This window comes from Podarcis gaigeae (genome assembly GCF_964106915.1).
Source record: "Podarcis gaigeae genome assembly, chromosome: 10".
In the NCBI taxonomy this organism is placed as follows: Eukaryota; Metazoa; Chordata; class Lepidosauria; order Squamata; family Lacertidae; genus Podarcis; species Podarcis gaigeae.
Window position 1 is genome coordinate 67664153 of NC_139686.1, and position 18173 is coordinate 67682325.

Sequence of the window (18173 nt, forward strand, 5' to 3'; positions counted from 1 at the left end):
TTTCAGGAAGTAGGGGATGTGAAAACATTTCACTTCTGTCTTTAAACAGCTTTTGAGGTTGTGAATACTGGGAGAGAGGTTTCCGCAATATGTTTTACAGTTGATCTGAGTAGTGAACTAATAATTTTCTGCGTGTTTTTTTACCCCACCTTCATATTGGTAGCTGCTTCTTACTATATTAGTTCATAGGCTTACACAGCTCATATTTCCTACTCCTAATTTTCATGACGTTTGTCCCTTGATAAACACAGAGTTGGAGTTACATGTGTGGAGTTCTGCCTATTAAATGGGGTGCTGCAGCATCTCAATTCTGCCTTCTTCCTGTACCCTTAAACAATCTGCCTTAGGTAGGTGGGTAACCATAGCAGCAAGTGAAATTATACTTGAGTATGAGGGGGGTTTGGCGAAAATCCCCCCCCCCCCCCCGTTCACAGGGCTCAAGCCCTTTCATTGGCAGGAGGACACTTTTGGATCCAGCCAAAATGTTTTGTAAGATCACATAAACGTATACTTTTTCAGAAATCGAGAAGAAAATCCATCATTTGATAGACCTGCCAAACTGTAGCAGGTTAGCTCCTGTCCCCTCCTGCTGTTTCCAGCAAATGGTATTCAGACGCATACTAGCTCCGGCCATGGAGGCAAAGCATAACCATTGCGGCTGGTAGCCACTGATACACTTATCTTCCACAAATTTCCCTAATCCTTCTTAAAAATAATCAAACACTACTACTTTTGGGAGTGAAATCCACAGTTTAACTCTGAATCTTCCAACACTCAGTTTCACTGGATAGCCCTGAGTTCAAGTGTTAATGAGAGGGAGAAAAACTTTTCTTAATCCATTTTCTCTACACCATGCTTCATTTCATACAACTCTTTCTCCCCTTACCTTTTCTCTAAACTAAAAAACCGCAACCTTTCCTTATAAGGGAGTTGCTCCATTCTCTTGATCATTTTGGTTTCCTTTTCCCAAACCTTTTCCTGCTCTACAATACCCTTTTTGAGGTGGGGCGATGAAAACTGTGCACAGTATTCAAAATATGTTTACACCATATAATTGTATAATGGCTTTATGATACTGATGTTTTTATTTTCAGTTTCTTTCCTAATGATTCCTACCATGACACTTGCATTCTTCACAGCTGCCACACACTGGCTCAATGCCTTCATAGAGCTATACACTACAATTCCAAGGTTTCAGTAGTTTACACCCCATGAGTGTTTGTGTGAAATTACAATTTTTTTGTCCCAGTGTGCCAGCCACATTGAATTGCATTTGCCATTGAAGTGCATTGTCCATAAACCCAGTTTGGAGATATCCTTTTGGAACCCTTCACAATCTCTCTTCATTTTAACCACCCTGCATGATTTAGTATCGTGGGCAAACTTGCCTATCTCAGTGCTCACCATTGACTCTAAATAATATACAGTTCTAAGCTGCATATGTGGCATTAGCATTTAAGTTAAATTGCAGTACTTGAACACAGCATGTGCAACTGGAAAGATAAAAATTTCTGAAGATCTGTTGATCTTGAGGAATAACAATACAGTATATAAAATAAAAGCAGATGTGCCACATTAAGAAAGTGGGAAACCCACCTGACACATTAAGGGAAGAATAAGATTGACAGCAAAGCCAGCTGTTCTCTGTGTGTTTATGTTTATACACACATGTATAAACTGACACCAGGTAATTGCCTTGCTGCCTGCTAAAAACATTTTTGTTCAGTTTTATTTGATCAAAAAAATGACCACTGAGCATATGCAGAGTAACTTTCATCACTAAGAATAGGTTGCCGTTGTCATACTCCTAAAATTAATTATCCCCAGGGCAGACAGCAAGGGTGTCACATAGATCTGTGCCGTCTTTCTTGTTAAAGATTAAGCACTGCTTGCGCTCCCTGGATTATATTCTGAGAGCAATCCATTTTTTCTCTTATGAAACTGACAGTGCTCCTACTTTCACTACTACCAAATGACATGAAAGAACTTCGTATCTGACTATAACTTCTTATTCTTTTATCGCTGTACACAGTTGAATGTGGGATGAGTTGAAGGTATACAGCACTGCTACCTAAGACATTGTATTCCATAGCCTGTGGAGCCATTCTAAAAGTTTGGAGGAAATTTGCCCTATCCCTTCATTTCTGCATATCTTTGAAGCTTATTTACATGCACTGAATGCAAAGCTAATAATTAGACCCTTTGGGGAAATATCACCCTGGTATGTGACAAGGTTTTAAGCTGATTTGAATCTTTCCTTGGAGTCTGTCAGTGCAGAGTTTAATGATACAAGGCGGTTGCACAGGAGACAGTTGTGCCTTGGAGTACCCTCTGCAGCATAATAAATATTGACAATGCACCATGGCAGCTTAAGAAGTATCATGCTTAATTAGTGTGTTAAGCTGAATCTTCCTTTCTAAATGTCTCAAACTTCTTCAACAACCGCTAAATCACTCTTCCTGTAGTTAGTGCAAAAAGCTGAGGATGCTCTGTCTTATTGGCAGAAGTTCAACAGTGAATTGAAGTCATTGCAAGGCCATGTATGTATCATGTAGAAGCTTTCAGCTGCATTGCATTTCACCAGTGTACCATAAATATCTTATGAATACTTTGCTATATGAGCACCTCCATGCATTTGTATGCAAAGGGGTGGTGGTCAAGGTCATTTGGTCGTTGTTTGTCTGTGAGCTTTGCTATATCCTCAGCAAGAATGCCAGTCTCATTTTGGTTCAAGTGTATGCATGGAGTGGGGAGAATGCATAGCACCTTCCTCTGATAATCCAGGAGATCCTTATTTATTTTATTACACTTGTATCCCATTCACATCCCCCCACCCCACCCAGCGGTTCTATCCCCTTTTCATTCTTGGAACGCTTTGAGGTAGGTTAGGCTGATTTGATAGTGACTGCCTAGGGCTTTTGAAATTCATGGCTGAGTATTTGAACTTTAGTCTCCCCAATCTAACACTCTAACCCAGGGCAGTCTAACTCGCAGTCCTCAAGCCCTTTCTTAGCAGCTCTTGGCAACATTTCATGCCCCTTATCCTCCTGTGAAGCGGGACGCGGGTGGCGCTGTGGGTAAAACCTCAGTGCCTAGGACTTGCCAATCGTATGGTCAGCGGTTCAAATCCCCGCGGCGGGGTGAGCTCCCGTCGTTCGGTCCCAGCTCCTGCCCACCTAGCAGTTAGAAAGCACTCTTAAGTGCAAGTAGATAAATAGGGACCGCTTTATATCAGGAAGGTAAACGGCGTTTCCGTGTGCTGCTCTGGTGCTGGCTCGCCAGCTGCAGCTTCGTCACACTGGCCACGTGACCCGGAAGTGTCTTCGGACGGCGCCGGCTCATGGCCTCTAGAGTGAGATGAGCACGCAACCCTAGAGTCGGACACGACTGGCCCATACGGGCAGGGGTACCTTTTGTACCCTCCTGTGAAGTGCTGGACTTTGGCAAGGAGGTGTGAGGGCTCTGACAGGGTCCTAGAGTCTTCTAGCCTCTTTTCCCAAGCCTAATTTGTGCTTTCTCAGCTTTGGGAAGGAGGTGGAAGGGTTCTAGGACCCTGTCAGAGCCTCATGCCTCCTTCTCAAAGCCTGGCTCCTCACTTATCCAGCTTTGGAAAGGCAGTGTGTTTGTGTGTGTGTGAAATTTTGACTGTGCTCCCCCCACCTCTGCACAACAAGGCAGTGTGCGGCCTGTGGGTTATGTGTCAAAGTACTTTTGGATCCCATTTGGTCTGAAAAGTTGGGTTGCCCTGCTCTAATCAATTTGGCTCCCTTTGATTATTTGGGTGATATGAGAGGGTCCCTAGAGGTCTGATTGCTCAGTATACAGGCAGATATTTGATGACAGCCACCTGATAAAGATAGTGAGATTTGTGTTCAGAGGTGCATGGATATACATCTGGATATTCATCCATGTCAGGATATTCATTCAGATTCCATTAGCTAGTTGTGTCTTTTGAAGCATATGTCCATCTCAATTGGTCCATCTCAATATGTCCATCTCAATTCATTGTTGCACTCAACTAGAGCAACTAGAAGCATCTATGTATGTCATGTGATTTTTATTAACTCTGATGTGGAAAGAAAGTACTAGCTTTCTTGAAACCTAATTTTGAGTGTTTTATTCTGGTATCAAGTTCATTTTTTCTGTTTCCACTTCAGGCACATTCTTAAGATGCTTAAAAACCACAATGTGAACATACACCTTTCAACAGTTGGCCTCAAAGCATTAAATATGCTTCTCTCTTCAGGTACTGCCTTTTTCAAATATTACAATTACTTAGGGTTAGAATACTGTACAGAATGCTGCCAGTCTTTCATTTACCTTAGCCTTTTACCTTTACCTTACCTTTAACAATTGGTCTGGTGGCTGTTTAATCTATATTGCATTAGTTAATGCATAAGTACCTCCTATCCCAGGAGAAAAAAAGTGTGCATGTGTGCCATCAGTATCCCATTCCTGGATTGAGCAGGCAGCTGTTCCAATGTGGCAGAAGCTGTTCAAACATAGAGCCAGAAGCATAATTGAAAATGGCACAAAACTCTTCCATCATTCTCCAATAATTATCTGTGGAAGCAGGGAGGTAAGCAGCCACCCACTTTATGCTCTTAAGAGGGTGGAAGAGATAGATTGTTAAATCACATTTCGGCATGAGACGAAGGTGTCTCCATTCCTAGTAAAAGGATTCAAATTATTTTGTATTGTGAGAATTCTGGTCCTAGGGACTTCAAAGCAAGCATGTTACCTGTTGCTTTGCTGAGGGACACAAGCTTTACTTGCATTTTTTTGCACATCGGTAACACAATTATGTTTTTTGCTTGAATCCTGCATTGCCTATTATCAAATTATATAGATGCAGAAAATGTGTAAAACGGCTGCTAACACTTTTACTTTTGAGGACATTGCCATTTTTTATGATAACGGTAATGGATTAACAGTAGGATTAAGGATTAATGCTGTTCTAGTACAATATTTATTTGGAAGTAAGTAGAGATGGGGAAGAAATTCAATTCAGTTTGCGTGTAAAGCTGAATTTATGTAATCCATATACAGTGCTGTAAAATAATTCACACTTCTCAGATTTTTCCAGTGCCAAGCATTATGTACACAAGTGTGTATACTAGGTTAAAGTGTGTGTATAATTGCATATGTTAGTGAAAATTACATACAAAATGCATTACAGCATGGGAAATTGCTTTACAAAATATGTGCACAGGCAAAATTGCACACAAAAATGTGTTTTATCAGGAGAAATGTGCACTAAAATGTGATAAATTATCCTGGTTTTTGTTTTTAATCAGAAACTGATGTGGAAATGTGGAGGACTGAATTTAAGATTGGAAGAATCTGACAAATTGCCCATTCCTAGTAGGAAGTCCTATCAAATGCAGTGGGTTGTACTTCCATTCTACATAAACATGCATCAGATTGTTGTGTAATTTAGGTGTGCAATCTACATACATACCTGGGAGTAAGTCCCACTGAATCTTTGTGGCTTATTTTTGACAATCCAATTCTGAAATAATGTATTTTTAAAGTGGTTTCTGACTGCAGAAAAAAAGAAATGTTTTGGTAAACCTGCAACTTCCCTCTCCCCCCCCCCCCCATTTGTAGATGTAATAACACTTCTTCTCTTGGAGGAAGGAACAGACGTATTTTTACTGATATTTGATGCCATGGACACATTTTCTGATAATGAGGAGATCCAGAAATATGGATGTAAAGCTTTGCACATGCTTCTTGAAAAAGGTAAATCGTGAGAACAGATATTTTTGCTCTTCAAGTTCTTGGTGTTGCCTGATGAAACAGGAAATTGTTGTTGTTGTTGTTTAGTCGTTTAGTCGTGTCTGACTCTTCGTGACCCCATGGACCAGAGAACGCCAGGCACCTCTGTCCTCCACTGCCTCCCGCAGTTTGGTCAAACTCATGCTGGTAACCTCGAAAACACTATCCAACCATCTTGTCCTCTGTCGTCCCCTTCTCCTTGTGCCCTCCATCTTTCCCAACATCAGGGTCTTCTCCAGGGAGTCTTCTCTTCTCATGAGGTGGCCAAAGTACTGGAGCCTCAGCTTCACAATCTGTCCTTCCAGTGAGCACTCAGGGTTGATTTCCTTCAGTATGGATAGGTCTGATCTTCCTGCAGTCCGTGGGACTCTCAAGAGTCTCCTCCAGCACCATAATTCAAAAGCATCAATTCTTCGGCGATCAGCCTTCTTTATGGTCCAGCTCTCACTTCCATACATCACTACTGGGAAAACCATAGCTTTAACTATACGAACCTTTGTTGGCAAGGTGATGTCTCTACTTCTCAAGATGCTGTCTAGGCCTGTCATTGCCCTTCTCCCAAGAAGCAGGCGTCTTTTAATTTCGTGGCTGCTGTCACCATCTGCAGTGATCATTTGAGCCCAAGAAAGTAAAATCTCTCACTACCTCCATTTCCTCACCTTCTATTTGCCAGGAAACAGGAAATATGTTTGTGAAATAAGGTGTTCCAGAAGAAAATACTTTGTAGTTAAATTCTCAACTGAATCATTTAAATTACTCATTTTCCAAGCACTATTTTGGAAAATAAAGTGACAGCAGTAGTTCTGGGTGGGTAGCAATGATAACCTGCAATTGTAAGCTGCTGCTAACAAGAAGAGTTGATTAGCCAAGGTGATAGTGATTAAAGAAACCACCTCTTCCTACGATTGACAGCCGCAGGAGTGTGGATATCTGCATCATCACTGGTGCAGGGAGCTACAGACTGTCCAGGAAATAAGGACACTATCCCAGATCACTTGATGTTGAATTGGTACCTTTATAGTCTTTAATTAACCTGTCTATCTACTGATTGGTGTCAAAGCAAATCCCACCCTTCATTCCTTTCAATACATTCCTTGCCCTGCCAAGCACTGGAAAACCCAGGGCATAAAAGAGATGCTATGCAGTTGCCTTTAGTGCTCCTTTGCTTGTGTCTGGAAAATTTTGTGACTGCTGTGGCCAGCTGCAAATCTTCTGTGACACAGCAGCAGGAGTGGTAATGGCATACAGTCAATACACAAATGCTGTATCTGGATCATGGGCATCTCTTGGATCTTGTGGCAGAGCTTGGCCTGTTAAGCATCCACCCACAGTTTTTGTGAATTTAACATTTAGTTAATAGCGCCAAAAACTGATCAGTTCATGCCAAAAAATCTATTTTAACCTTGGAAATCCTCTTCTGAAAATGGCACACATCTACTATCCTTTAATTATACGACAGTCCAGAGACCTTTGTTCTGACTTGTGTTTTGTTTGGAAGACGATAATAAAAAGAAAATTGTATAAAGTTGGTTCATCAGTAAGGACTGCAACTCAGCGATAGAGTGTGTGCTTAGCACACACAAAGCCCCAGGTACAATATCCAGAATCTTCAGGTAGGTCTGGGAGGGACCTTGGTCTGAAAACATGGAAAACCGCTTCTAATCAGCATGGACAATACTGAGTTAGATGGACCAGTGGTCTCACTCAGTATATGGCAGTTTCCTGTGTTCTGTGTTCAAAATCCTCCTGCATGCTGCTATAAGGAAAGTAAATAAAATAAAAAGTCACTTTTGTAGTTAATGGTCTTGTTTTTGTTCACCAGAGCTCATACCCAACAACTGTTGTTAGTATCAAGGCAATAGCTAGAGCTAGAAAGAATTCCCTAGAGAGGGGAGTTGGAATACAGTGGAGTAAATACATTTGGTGTGTACAGGAAGAATCAGGCATTCATGAAAACTATATTTTGGACCAGACAGGAAATGGAAATTTGTCACTCTTCCTATTCCTTTTCCTCTCTATCCTGTACAAAATTCCTATTGTGCAGACAACCAGCACACATTCTAAACAAGGGAGAATAATTCTCTCCCTGCTGATCCACCCCCCCCCCCAAAAAAAAACAACCTGTGGCTTCCACTGCCTAGGAGATGTGCAGACTGCCCTCATGTCTGGAGTTGGCACATCTCTCAGGTGGAGGAGATGTAGAAGTATTTTTTGCTAAAACAGAACCAGTGAAGAAGTTAGCGACAACCAGCAGACACACTCCCAACTTAGGATAAAGAGTGGGTAAGTAATCAAATAAAAATAAGTGCTCACACAAGTGGTTTGCTCACGTTAGTTGTGTAACATTGGAAGATTGAAATGACACAGGTGAATGGAGAATTCCATTCATAAAAGAGGAGATATCTTTACCAGTTCAGATGTGGAGGATCGGGATGGATGAAACTCCAAGTTGCAACAGAGAAGACGCCAAGAAGGGAAGTGGGTGAAGATGAAAGAGAGAAAGGTTGGATGCTAAAGCAGGTACAGTGGAACCTTGGTTCCCAAACGGCTTAGTTTTTCGAACAAATTGGCTCCTGAATGCCGCAAACTCAGAAGTAAGCTTTCTGGTTTGTGAACGTTTTTCGGAAGCCGAATATCCAATGGGGCTTCTGCTGCTTCCGATTGGGTGCAGGAAGCTCCTGCAGCCAGTTGAAAGCTGTGCCTTGGTTTTTTAATGTTTTCGGGAATCAAACGGACTCCTGGAATGGATTAAGTTCGAGAACCAAGGTACCACTGTACTTCCTCTGGGCTTGGGAGTCTGTTTTTTTTTTTTTTTACAGGTTCATGTCTCCCTAGCTTCACTCTTAATTTTTCTTCCCTATTGTTAACTCATCTGAATCATTATTCCTTCTTTATACTTTAGAACAGTCAGGTTTGCTTTAGAAAGAAGAAGAAGCATGGATAGTGGTCTGGTTGCTGGTAGACTGCTCGTGTGTTGTCCCAGGTGTATCCTTAGTTTGCCTTCAGTGAGTGAAAATTTACACATGTATCAAAGTGCTTATGTCTTTACATCTTTATTTTTAAAATTCAGTTCCAGAGGAGCAGCTGATTGAATTTGTTGAGGACAGAGATCACATGATCATACTGAATGTGCTCAAAAAATTCCCCAAAAAAGAAAACTTAGTACTCCTTGCCCTGTTGTCTTTACATTCATTGGCAGGACCACGTAAGTATTGTAGTTTTTAATATTTAGAGTGTGCATGGGGTGAGGGTGTGCCCTTAAGAATTAATCAGCAGTTCCTGTCTGGACTTGCAAATGAAGGGCAGTTCCTAAAAGAGAGATCATTGGTGTGCTCTGATCTGTATTTGATGTCTGAAAATTATTTCTGAACTGAAAGATGGGTGCTGACTTTGTTTTGGCTCAATTCCTCAGTATAAGAGCTGTACTGAAATTCACATCCTCTTTGTGAAACCATTTGTGCTGCATGAAAACTGGAGTGTGTAGGGATTGACCATGTGCAAATTTCATAATTTTTTTGGGGAGTGACTTTCCTTACTTTATATGAGGTTTATAGGAGGTTTCTTCTCATTCATCTTTTCACTTTCTTAAAAATAATTTTAAAAGGTTAGCTGCTGCTTGTAGCAGTGGCAGTGCTCCCCACAGCCTCCTGGCTATGTTTCCTGTACCATAATGCTCATGAGTATAATACTTAAAAGGTTTAATCATGCTAGCTATATGACCTGGAAAGTTGTTTGCGGACAAATGCTGGTTCCCCATAGTTAAATTCGACTGGACTTAGCCGTCCAGGGATCCTTTACCTTTACCTTTTACCTATGTTCCTAATGTAAAGATTAAGCAGGCAAAGCTTTTCCTGGCCTGGAGATGTGGAGTGAAAAATTGGAAGTATAGTAAAGCAGTGCATGAAAGAGAGCTAAGCACAACTGGAAGGTTCAACACAACACACTGGGATTCTTTTTTGGGTGGGTGTCAGCCTTTGAAATAGTGGCTGCTGGCACTCTTTTCTGCTCAGCCTACAGTTGGCATGCCAAAGCTAAAGTGGGAAACATTTGAAAATAAAGGTTTCTCAGAATTCTGTTTTGAACATTGTAACAGTACATTGAAACTGTGTGTTTGCCTAAGATATTGTGAATGTTCTGTTCAGAATGCAGGGGGGGAAACCATGCTTGGTCTAGCAGTAGAAATATGCAAGGTGATTTTGTTGTGCACACTTCAGTCTTACAATGAATTAATATTCCCATCAGTCAATTTTAAAAGAACACTTGTGCATGAATTTTTCTTCTCTCAAATAAGTTTATTCCTTCTGTTGTGTTCAGCTAGCAATGCAGAAATTCTTATGTCTGGAAATGTGAGGTGTTACAATGTCATCGTTCAAATGATGAAAGATTTCCCCGACAATGAACCAATTCAGGAAGTGAGCTGCTGCTTGTTGCACAAACTTGCACTGGGTGAGAACATGATCCCCTTTATGGGTGATATTTCTAGAGTAAAGTGAATTTATCTGTAGATAAAATAGTAAAGAGCTCCATGAATATAGAGGAGCTTCTGAAGCCCTTCTTTCTATGCTGCCGGACAATATTTCCTGAAGCTCAGGGGACTTTGGGGGAGCAGTCTCCAGTGCAGCAAGAGAAGCTGCACTTGAAAAATAAAGCTGTGAAACCCCAGTGAATGCACAGAAGCACTCACTAAAGATCCAAGGAGTTCCTTGGATCTTGGGCACTTACATAATCTGAAAAGGTCTCATTTGTTCAGGCCTTTTCTGGGTGTAGCTGCCTTAATCGTAGGAACAACCCCCTTTTGTGTGAGAAGAAATTGAGGAGAGACCTGCTCACAGTTGTGTGTTTAGATTTGCTGCCCCACCAGAAAAACAAAACAAAATGCCACATTACTTAATGTGTCAGATTGGTACTGCTTGGGAGGGATTTTCCCAGTAGAACCATAGCTTTTGGTTTCAAGATTTGAATTTGACTCCTTGGGACTGTTTCCATTTTAAAGCAGGGATATGGAACCTGTGGCCTTCCAGATGTTGGAGTCCAGCTCCTGTTCGTCCCAGCCAACATGAGCAATGGTCAGGGTGTTCAGAAATATAGTCCCGTCACATCTGGAGGGCTACAGAGCCACACTTGCAAAACCAAAACCAATCTTAAATGCCTTTGAATAGTTGTGATTCCTCAGAAGGAACAGAAAGCAGGCAAGGGATTGGACAGAGCTCCCATCTATTTGACCTTCCATAAAGCAACAAGGTTTTCCCACTGCAGCCACTATCACCCCAGTTCATGTACCCCCACTTTTGCAACTATGTACAGATACCCATAGTTGTTTCGAGAGGAGAATTTTGGGGCCATTGATTGAAAAATTGTATTTACTTTTCATGAATATCTATTTTCTTCTTCATATGATGGCCATTGCTGCGCAGTATGTGTGTAAAATGCATGCATCCAGTGTTTGCTTGCGACTCAGTTAGCTTTTTTAAATCTCTTGTATACAGAAAACTTTTTCAATATCCTGGTATTGAATGATGTACATCAATTCATTGTAACAGCTGTTGGAAAATACCCTGCTAGTGCAAAGCTGCAGGCTGCAGGCCTCAGTTGTTTGGCTCTTCTCAGTAAGTAGCTGTATAAGTTAAAGAAATTATGTTTCTCAACGCTCCTACAACTTGCTGATAGAATATTTTTGTCATATGTGACTGCAAAATTGAATGAACAATAGCCTTGTCAGTGAGGGGAAAGGTAGACCAGTCTTCCCCAATATGCTGCCCTTTAGATTTTGGTGGACTAAAACTCCCATAATCCCTGACATTTGTCCAAGCAAATAGGAGTTGGAATCCAAAATATTTGGACAGCAGCAGGTTGGGGAAGACTGCTCTAAATGACTCTATAAACACTTTGCTTGAACCCCTCTGCCCCAAATCACTATTGTGTTTTCCACTTTTCTGAACCGATGGCCACTTTCTATGTATCCCCTTTGCAGCCCATTTATTACATCTTGTTAGAGCTGATCAGCACGAGGTTCCTGCTTGCTGCTGAAAGCAGCCACATCCTATTGAATCATCTATGTTCTTCCTAAAGGATGGAGGCGCTCCTGACCCTGTTCCTCACAAAATATTGTTGAGGTCCCCATGTTTGAATCTAATGGGGACTTCCAACATGATAGCTGTAATTCATGTAATTATCCCACAAGTTATGGATGGAGTAGGTATTGACCATGAGGATGCTTTGGGCAATGTTGCCTTGGTACCTCATAACAGATACTCCAGCTCTTTGTTTCCCTTCTTCTCTGTCTAGACTCCTGATAGCTTCCTCATCTCCAGTCAGGTTACCAGGCAGGCCACCAACATCCCCTGACTTCTTATGCAATCCTGTCAGCAGCACAGGGGCTTTCCTTTCTCCCTGAAATTTTCCTCAACCTTTGCATCTTACAGCCTTTCTATGTACACCCATCGTATGAGGTGGATCACGTGCCATAGAGTTTCTGTTATTGTATTTATTTATTTTTCTACCGCTCTGTGTGTGCTCTCTTGCTGGTGAGACACAGAGAAGCCACACTGTGTTTGGGAGTTTTAAAAAGAGAGAGGAGAATGGCCGTCTTCTGCTTACCCTGTCGAGGGCAACCATTCCCATTCTGGCCTAAAGCAACGCATGTAGCTGAAAATCTGTAGCAGAACACCTGAGAGGCTTAGTAAATGGTAAATCTCCAGAATTCTTTAAAAAAAAAACTTTTTAAAAAATGAGGAAGGCAGATGTAAGAGATGAATAAGCAGAGTGCTGGATAAATATATATATGCAAAGCATCATTTTGTTTGCCTGGAGGAGCAGGTTGTGAGCATTTCATATGCTTGTGGTTGCAGAGTTTGGCTTCTCGTGGTCAGATAGGTAGATGTCTTTGCAAATGAGTGTCATCTCCTTTTAAAACTACATATTAGCTGTATTAAATAACCTCAAATCATCTTTGTTTGAGTGTAATAAGACTAAGGGGGACGCAGGTGGCGCTGTGGGTTAAAGCCTCAGCGCCTAGGACTTGCCGATCGAAAGGTCGGCAGTTCGAATCCCTGCGGCGGGGTGCGCTCCCGCTGCTCGGTCCCAGCGCCTGCCAACCTAGCAGTTCGAAAGCACCTCCGGGTGCAAGTAGATAAATAGGGACCGCTTACTAGCGGGAAGGTAAACGGCGTTTCCGTGTGCGGCTCTGGCTCGCCAGAGCAGCGATATCACGCTGGCCACGTGACCCGGAAGTGTCTCCGGACAGCGCTGGCCCCTGGCCTCTTAAGTGAGATGGGCGCACAACCTCAGAGTCTGTCAAGACTGGTCCGTACGGGCAGGGGTACCTTTACCTTTACCTTTAATAAGACTAAGACAGTCAAGCAGCTAAAAACTTGGAATAGAAGTCAGACCTAACACATAGTCCTAGCAGTCATAAGCTTGCTTTTAATTTTAAAGCATCTTATTCTGGCTGAAAGAAAAGCAAATTGTAGATAATAGGAACACACCATGGGGGTGGCAGCTGCCTCACCTAGATCAAGTAAATCAATAAAAACACTTAATTAACTGAAATTCTGCTCTCACCCTAACATGAAGCCTGCCCCTCCTAACAAGGAGCGTGCCCCCACCCCAAATCCTGGCTATGCACTTGGAGTTCACAGTCTAAAGTTTTAATGAACACCATTCTGTATCAAAATGTCCATTGGTACCAGTGATGGGGTTTCAGCTTTAACAGAATTCAGTTGCTGTCTTAAATTCTTGAGTCAAATGGTAGCTTGCTGAAGCTTCTGTTAAAATGCTTCTGCTATAAATATGTCATTGTGCTTTTGGTTTTCCTAATGATAAGCAGTGTTTTGATCATTGTGTTTCATCACCTTCAGTAGTCTGTTCTAGAGTGTGAAAACAAAGGAATAGTCATACTTTCAAAATGCGAATAAATAACTTTTCCCCCAAGCGGAAACAATATTTTTAAGCAGAGACTTGGAAGAGGAAGAGGTGGAGGAGGAAGAAAAAGAATTGTGTTGGCTGGAAGCCTGTTATAAAGCATTAAAATCGCATCGGAAGAATATAGATGTACAGGTAAGAAACTGCAGGTAAAGAATTGGGAAACATGAAAAGAGTCCTAAATGATGTGCTGTATATAAATTGCAACCAGAAGAAACAGCAATAAAATTGGGTAGAAATATTTTTCTTAAGCATTTATTTGCTGCCAATAATGTATTGCATTTTTTTAATGTATTGCATTCTTAATTTTCAAATCATACCTTACAATCTGAAGAAGGTATCTGAAGAAGTGTGCATGCACACGAAAGCTCATACCAAGAACTGACTTAGTTGGTCTTTAAGGTGCTACTGGAAGGAATTTTTTTTGTTCTTACAATCTTCAGTTTGTTTTGTTCTCAGAAGTGGTTGGTTTTTTTCACCGTTTCTCTGTTTTATTTCTTAGTTCTCTGTTCTCATTTCTCTGTTCTCATCTTACTGGAGAGGAACTGAAGCTCAGGGATAGTAGTTAGCATAGTTGGACTTGACTTTACTGTGGTTCAGAGAGCAGGGTCCAAGGGCTTGAAGTCTTGGGCTTGGGATGGAGGAGCTTAAATGCTATGGCTTCCTTGATCCCTAACTTCTTGCTGCTTGACAATCTTGTTTGGTCCAGATTTTAAAGCAAGCATATACATTTTGTACTTCCCAGACTAAACCAGGATAATACAAAAGGCCGTTATATCAATTGTATCTGCTTATCTTATTCTAATATATGATGTCATTCCTTCTAATTTAGCCACAAGCCATAATTTATTAAACTTCTCTGTTCATGTGAAGTATTGTATGCTGTGATCCACATGACATTAAAACTGACTTGGAAAAATATTTACATTACAGATTAAGCTCACATCGTTTATTAACAACAGTACAGTAATCTCCCTTGCGTCTCAGTTACAGCAGCCACTATGGTGAAATTGTCTTAGCACTTTAGATTGAAGTACATGCTGTGGCCATGAATTATATTGATTATTCTTCTTGGAATAGTTTGGAAAGGTTTAATTGAATTTATTGACCAAATAGTTCCTTTTGTTGTTCCTTCCTTCACTAGGAGGCTGCATGTTGGGCTTTGAACAATCTGCTTATGTACCAACGTAATCTTCATGAGAAGATTGGAGATGGAGACAAAAAGTTAGTAGCTTGAATTGAAAACTTGGAAATGTGAACCACTAGATTTATAGCCCAAGATCTGGTTTTTCCCTCTTCAATATCATTTGTCTTAAGAATCTGAATTGGGAGAAGGAGACTGCCTTCTGGTGACACTGGTATTGTTGCTTCCTGCTTATCTGTCTTGCATGGCAAAGAGGACAGCCTGCACCTAGCCGCTCCCTTAAATACACCAGGGCCAGACTGGGTGCAGCTGTCATGCCCCCATCCCCAATTGATCTTGTGGGTGAGGCCCGCCTCACCTGTAAGGTCCAGTGCGGCCAGAGGTAGCCCTTCTCCCGCCCGTGCAGGAAGACAACAGCCTCCCAGAACCAGCCGTGGCCAGTATTAGTGGTAAAACATGAAAGAACATAAGGGGAATCCTTGGACTAGGGTTTGTGTGTAGAACTCTCTGTTTGGAATGCTCTCGCCGGGGAGGTTTGTTTGGTGCCTTCATTATATATTTTTAGGTGCCAGGCGAAAACATTCCTCTTCAACTAGGCCTTTGGGTAATATTTTACAGTCTTTTTAATGTGTCTGTGGGAGGGGGGTATTGTTTTGCTGTTTTGTTTTACTTATTTACTTGTTTTCAGCTTGTATTTTATTCTGTGAACCACCCTGAGATCTTATGATGAAGGGCAGTATATAAATTGAATTAATAATAATAATAATAATAATAATAATAATAATAATAATAATAATAAATTAAATCTTACAATTTATTTGTTTTCTGGCACAGTTTGTTCATTGTTAACCTTCGGAGCAGGGGTAGAACTGGTGATAACACTGACAAGTTAGTTGAAAATCTGACCTTGTTAAATTATAAATAAAAATTACCCTTATGTTGCTTTTAGTTCCTGACTGCTTTGGAATGGCACTTTGGCCCAAGATGCATGGTGACAACTTGATGCTAGAACAGAATAATAACATTTATTGGCATCTCTTTTTGCTATAACAATGTTTGATTGTTATCATATCCTTTTCTGTTTGCATTAGATTCCCAGCCCACAGAGAAATGATGCTATCCATGTTGATGCATAATTCTTCAAAAGAATTGTTTCAAGCTGCTGCAAATGCCTTGGCAACTCTACTGGAGCAAAGTGGTAAGGGATTGCGTAACACTAAACCTGAGGATGGAGTGGAGTACAAAACCTGTCCTTGACACTGAATTTGACAGATATAAATTCCAGTGATAATTTAAGATTTAACTAGAACGACAAACAATTAACAATTTTGGGCTGTGAATATAATAGCTGGTTTGATTTCCCCCCCACAAATTCTTTTAGATATGCAGTTCCCCAATATCCTCTGCTGTCAACCAGACACATTGCTCCCTCCAATTATAAATAAACACCAATAACAAAAAAGTAAGGAGAAAAAAGGGAAAGTAAAAAGAACAAAAAAGTGTTTCAGAATGTTCCACGGCATGATATGTCATAAGTTTTGTTGGTCTCCAGGTGTTAGTCTGCAAACAGCTCTACAAACTCGTTCCAAATCTCAGGCAATTGTGGGCTGGATCTGCACTAAGGCTGCAATCCAAATCACATCTACTCTGGAGTAAATCCCATTGAATTCAACAGGGATTAGTCCCAGGTAAGTGATGTTGGGATTGCAGCCTAAATTAGTTGCACGTTATGCCATTTATATCAATGCCACCAAAGTCATGTTGATTTCAGTAGTGCACCTAACTTAGACTGCACATCCCTTACATACTTAATAGAGAGTCAGTTGGATTGAATTCAATAGAACACACATCTGAGTAGACTTAAATCAGACTGCTTGTTTAGTCTGCATCCAACCTGAAGTACTGTAGATTGTTACACGTGTCTACTACCTTTTGGGTAAAAATGAAAAAGTTAGGTAGGTGTTTGCAGCCAACATTCATGCTCTTTTTCATATAGTACCCTATTCTTCTTGTAGTAAATATTAGAACAGTTCTGCTGGCAAAAGGAATACACATGAATGTGCTGGAGATTATGAAGAAACACTCCAACTCCCCGGAAGTTGCAGAAAGTGCTTGCAAGCTGCTGAACCGTGCTTTCAAAGGAAGGTAACGGAATGTAGTTCTGCGATAGGTACACTCAAAATCAGAATCATGATTTTGCAAATGTATCATTATATCCTAGAGCAAGTTTAAATTTTGCATTTCATTCATTGGATTTGTATGCCACTTTTCCAGGAAAAGAAATCACACTCAAGGCAGCTTACAACAAAGAAACAGGGATGCATTTCAAACAAGCTAAAAATCAATTTCACATTAATACAGCAAAACAGTAGCAAATATAATAATACACCAAAAACACATTTTATACAATAAATATAGGAAGCTCTCTTAAACATTAAGCATCCCATAGAAAACATAACAAGGGAGCTTCACAGTTTCACCTTAGTCCTAGAAACATTCCTCCCATGTTGTTGCTTAGTGTCCCTCTCCTTCTGCAGCTTCTTATAAGGCTTCCAAGGGCAAACAATCGCAGAGAGAGGCGCAACAAAACAAAATAGTTGTGCATAATACAAAAACAGGAGCAAATACCAAATCAACACAACAACTAGTACAGCAAAACCATAGCACATAATCAGATCCTAGTTCTAATTGTGGCGATCACACAGGGTCGCCGGACATTTAACGGTCTATTGATCCCTGTGCCACCACTGTGATCGCTTCCCCGCTGCCACCAACCCATTACTCTTGGGTAAAACACTGAGTCCAGTCAGTTGTTAAAAGTGAACACAAAAAAACCAAATTTATTTTACAAACATTAACAAGTTTATGGTTTCTCAGATAATTTTCCTGTCAGTATCTTAACTTTAGGCTCTTTACCTTCCTAAAACCTTCTGACTGATTATCTCAACTGTTTGACTGACTCCTCTTAACAAATTCTCTCCCTCTCTCATACCAGACTAGCCCAACCCACAGACGTATCTTCAATCTCTCTCGTCTAACACCAGACTGTCTTCTCAACCACTCGAATATCTCCTCTTAACAAATTCTCTCTGTGCTTAAACCTTATACACAGTTAACTCTACCCCTTGGGTTCCCATTGGTTAGTCATTTTACAATTAGTTAACCCTTTCCCTATGAACCCAGTATGATGATGTCACACACCTAGGAGGGCAAACGCTACACTAATGCTCTACAAATGTCTGTGGAAAAACATTTCTTTCAAACATGTGGCAGATACTACTACATATCTCATGGGGAATGGCATTCCATTAGCAGGTGCCACCACTGA

General features: G+C 41.0%; 1 protein-coding gene across 2 annotated transcripts in view; it reads left to right on the top strand.

Annotated features, from left to right (window-relative positions):
• The window catches only part of LRRK2 (leucine rich repeat kinase 2), an 81272-nt gene that overhangs the window by 8813 nt on the left and 54286 nt on the right, over nt 1-18173 (top strand). For both annotated transcript variants that reach the window (XM_083701234.1, XM_083701235.1), the window contains 9 exons: nt 4158-4246; nt 5611-5745; nt 8852-8986; nt 10096-10227; nt 11268-11387; nt 13712-13836; nt 14846-14925; nt 15937-16043; nt 16861-16990. In XM_083701234.1, the coding sequence (XP_083557360.1) occupies nt 4158-4246; nt 5611-5745; nt 8852-8986; nt 10096-10227; nt 11268-11387; nt 13712-13836; nt 14846-14925; nt 15937-16043; nt 16861-16990 (1053 nt within the window). The remainder of the gene's footprint in view (nt 1-4157; nt 4247-5610; nt 5746-8851; nt 8987-10095; nt 10228-11267; nt 11388-13711; nt 13837-14845; nt 14926-15936; nt 16044-16860; nt 16991-18173) is intronic.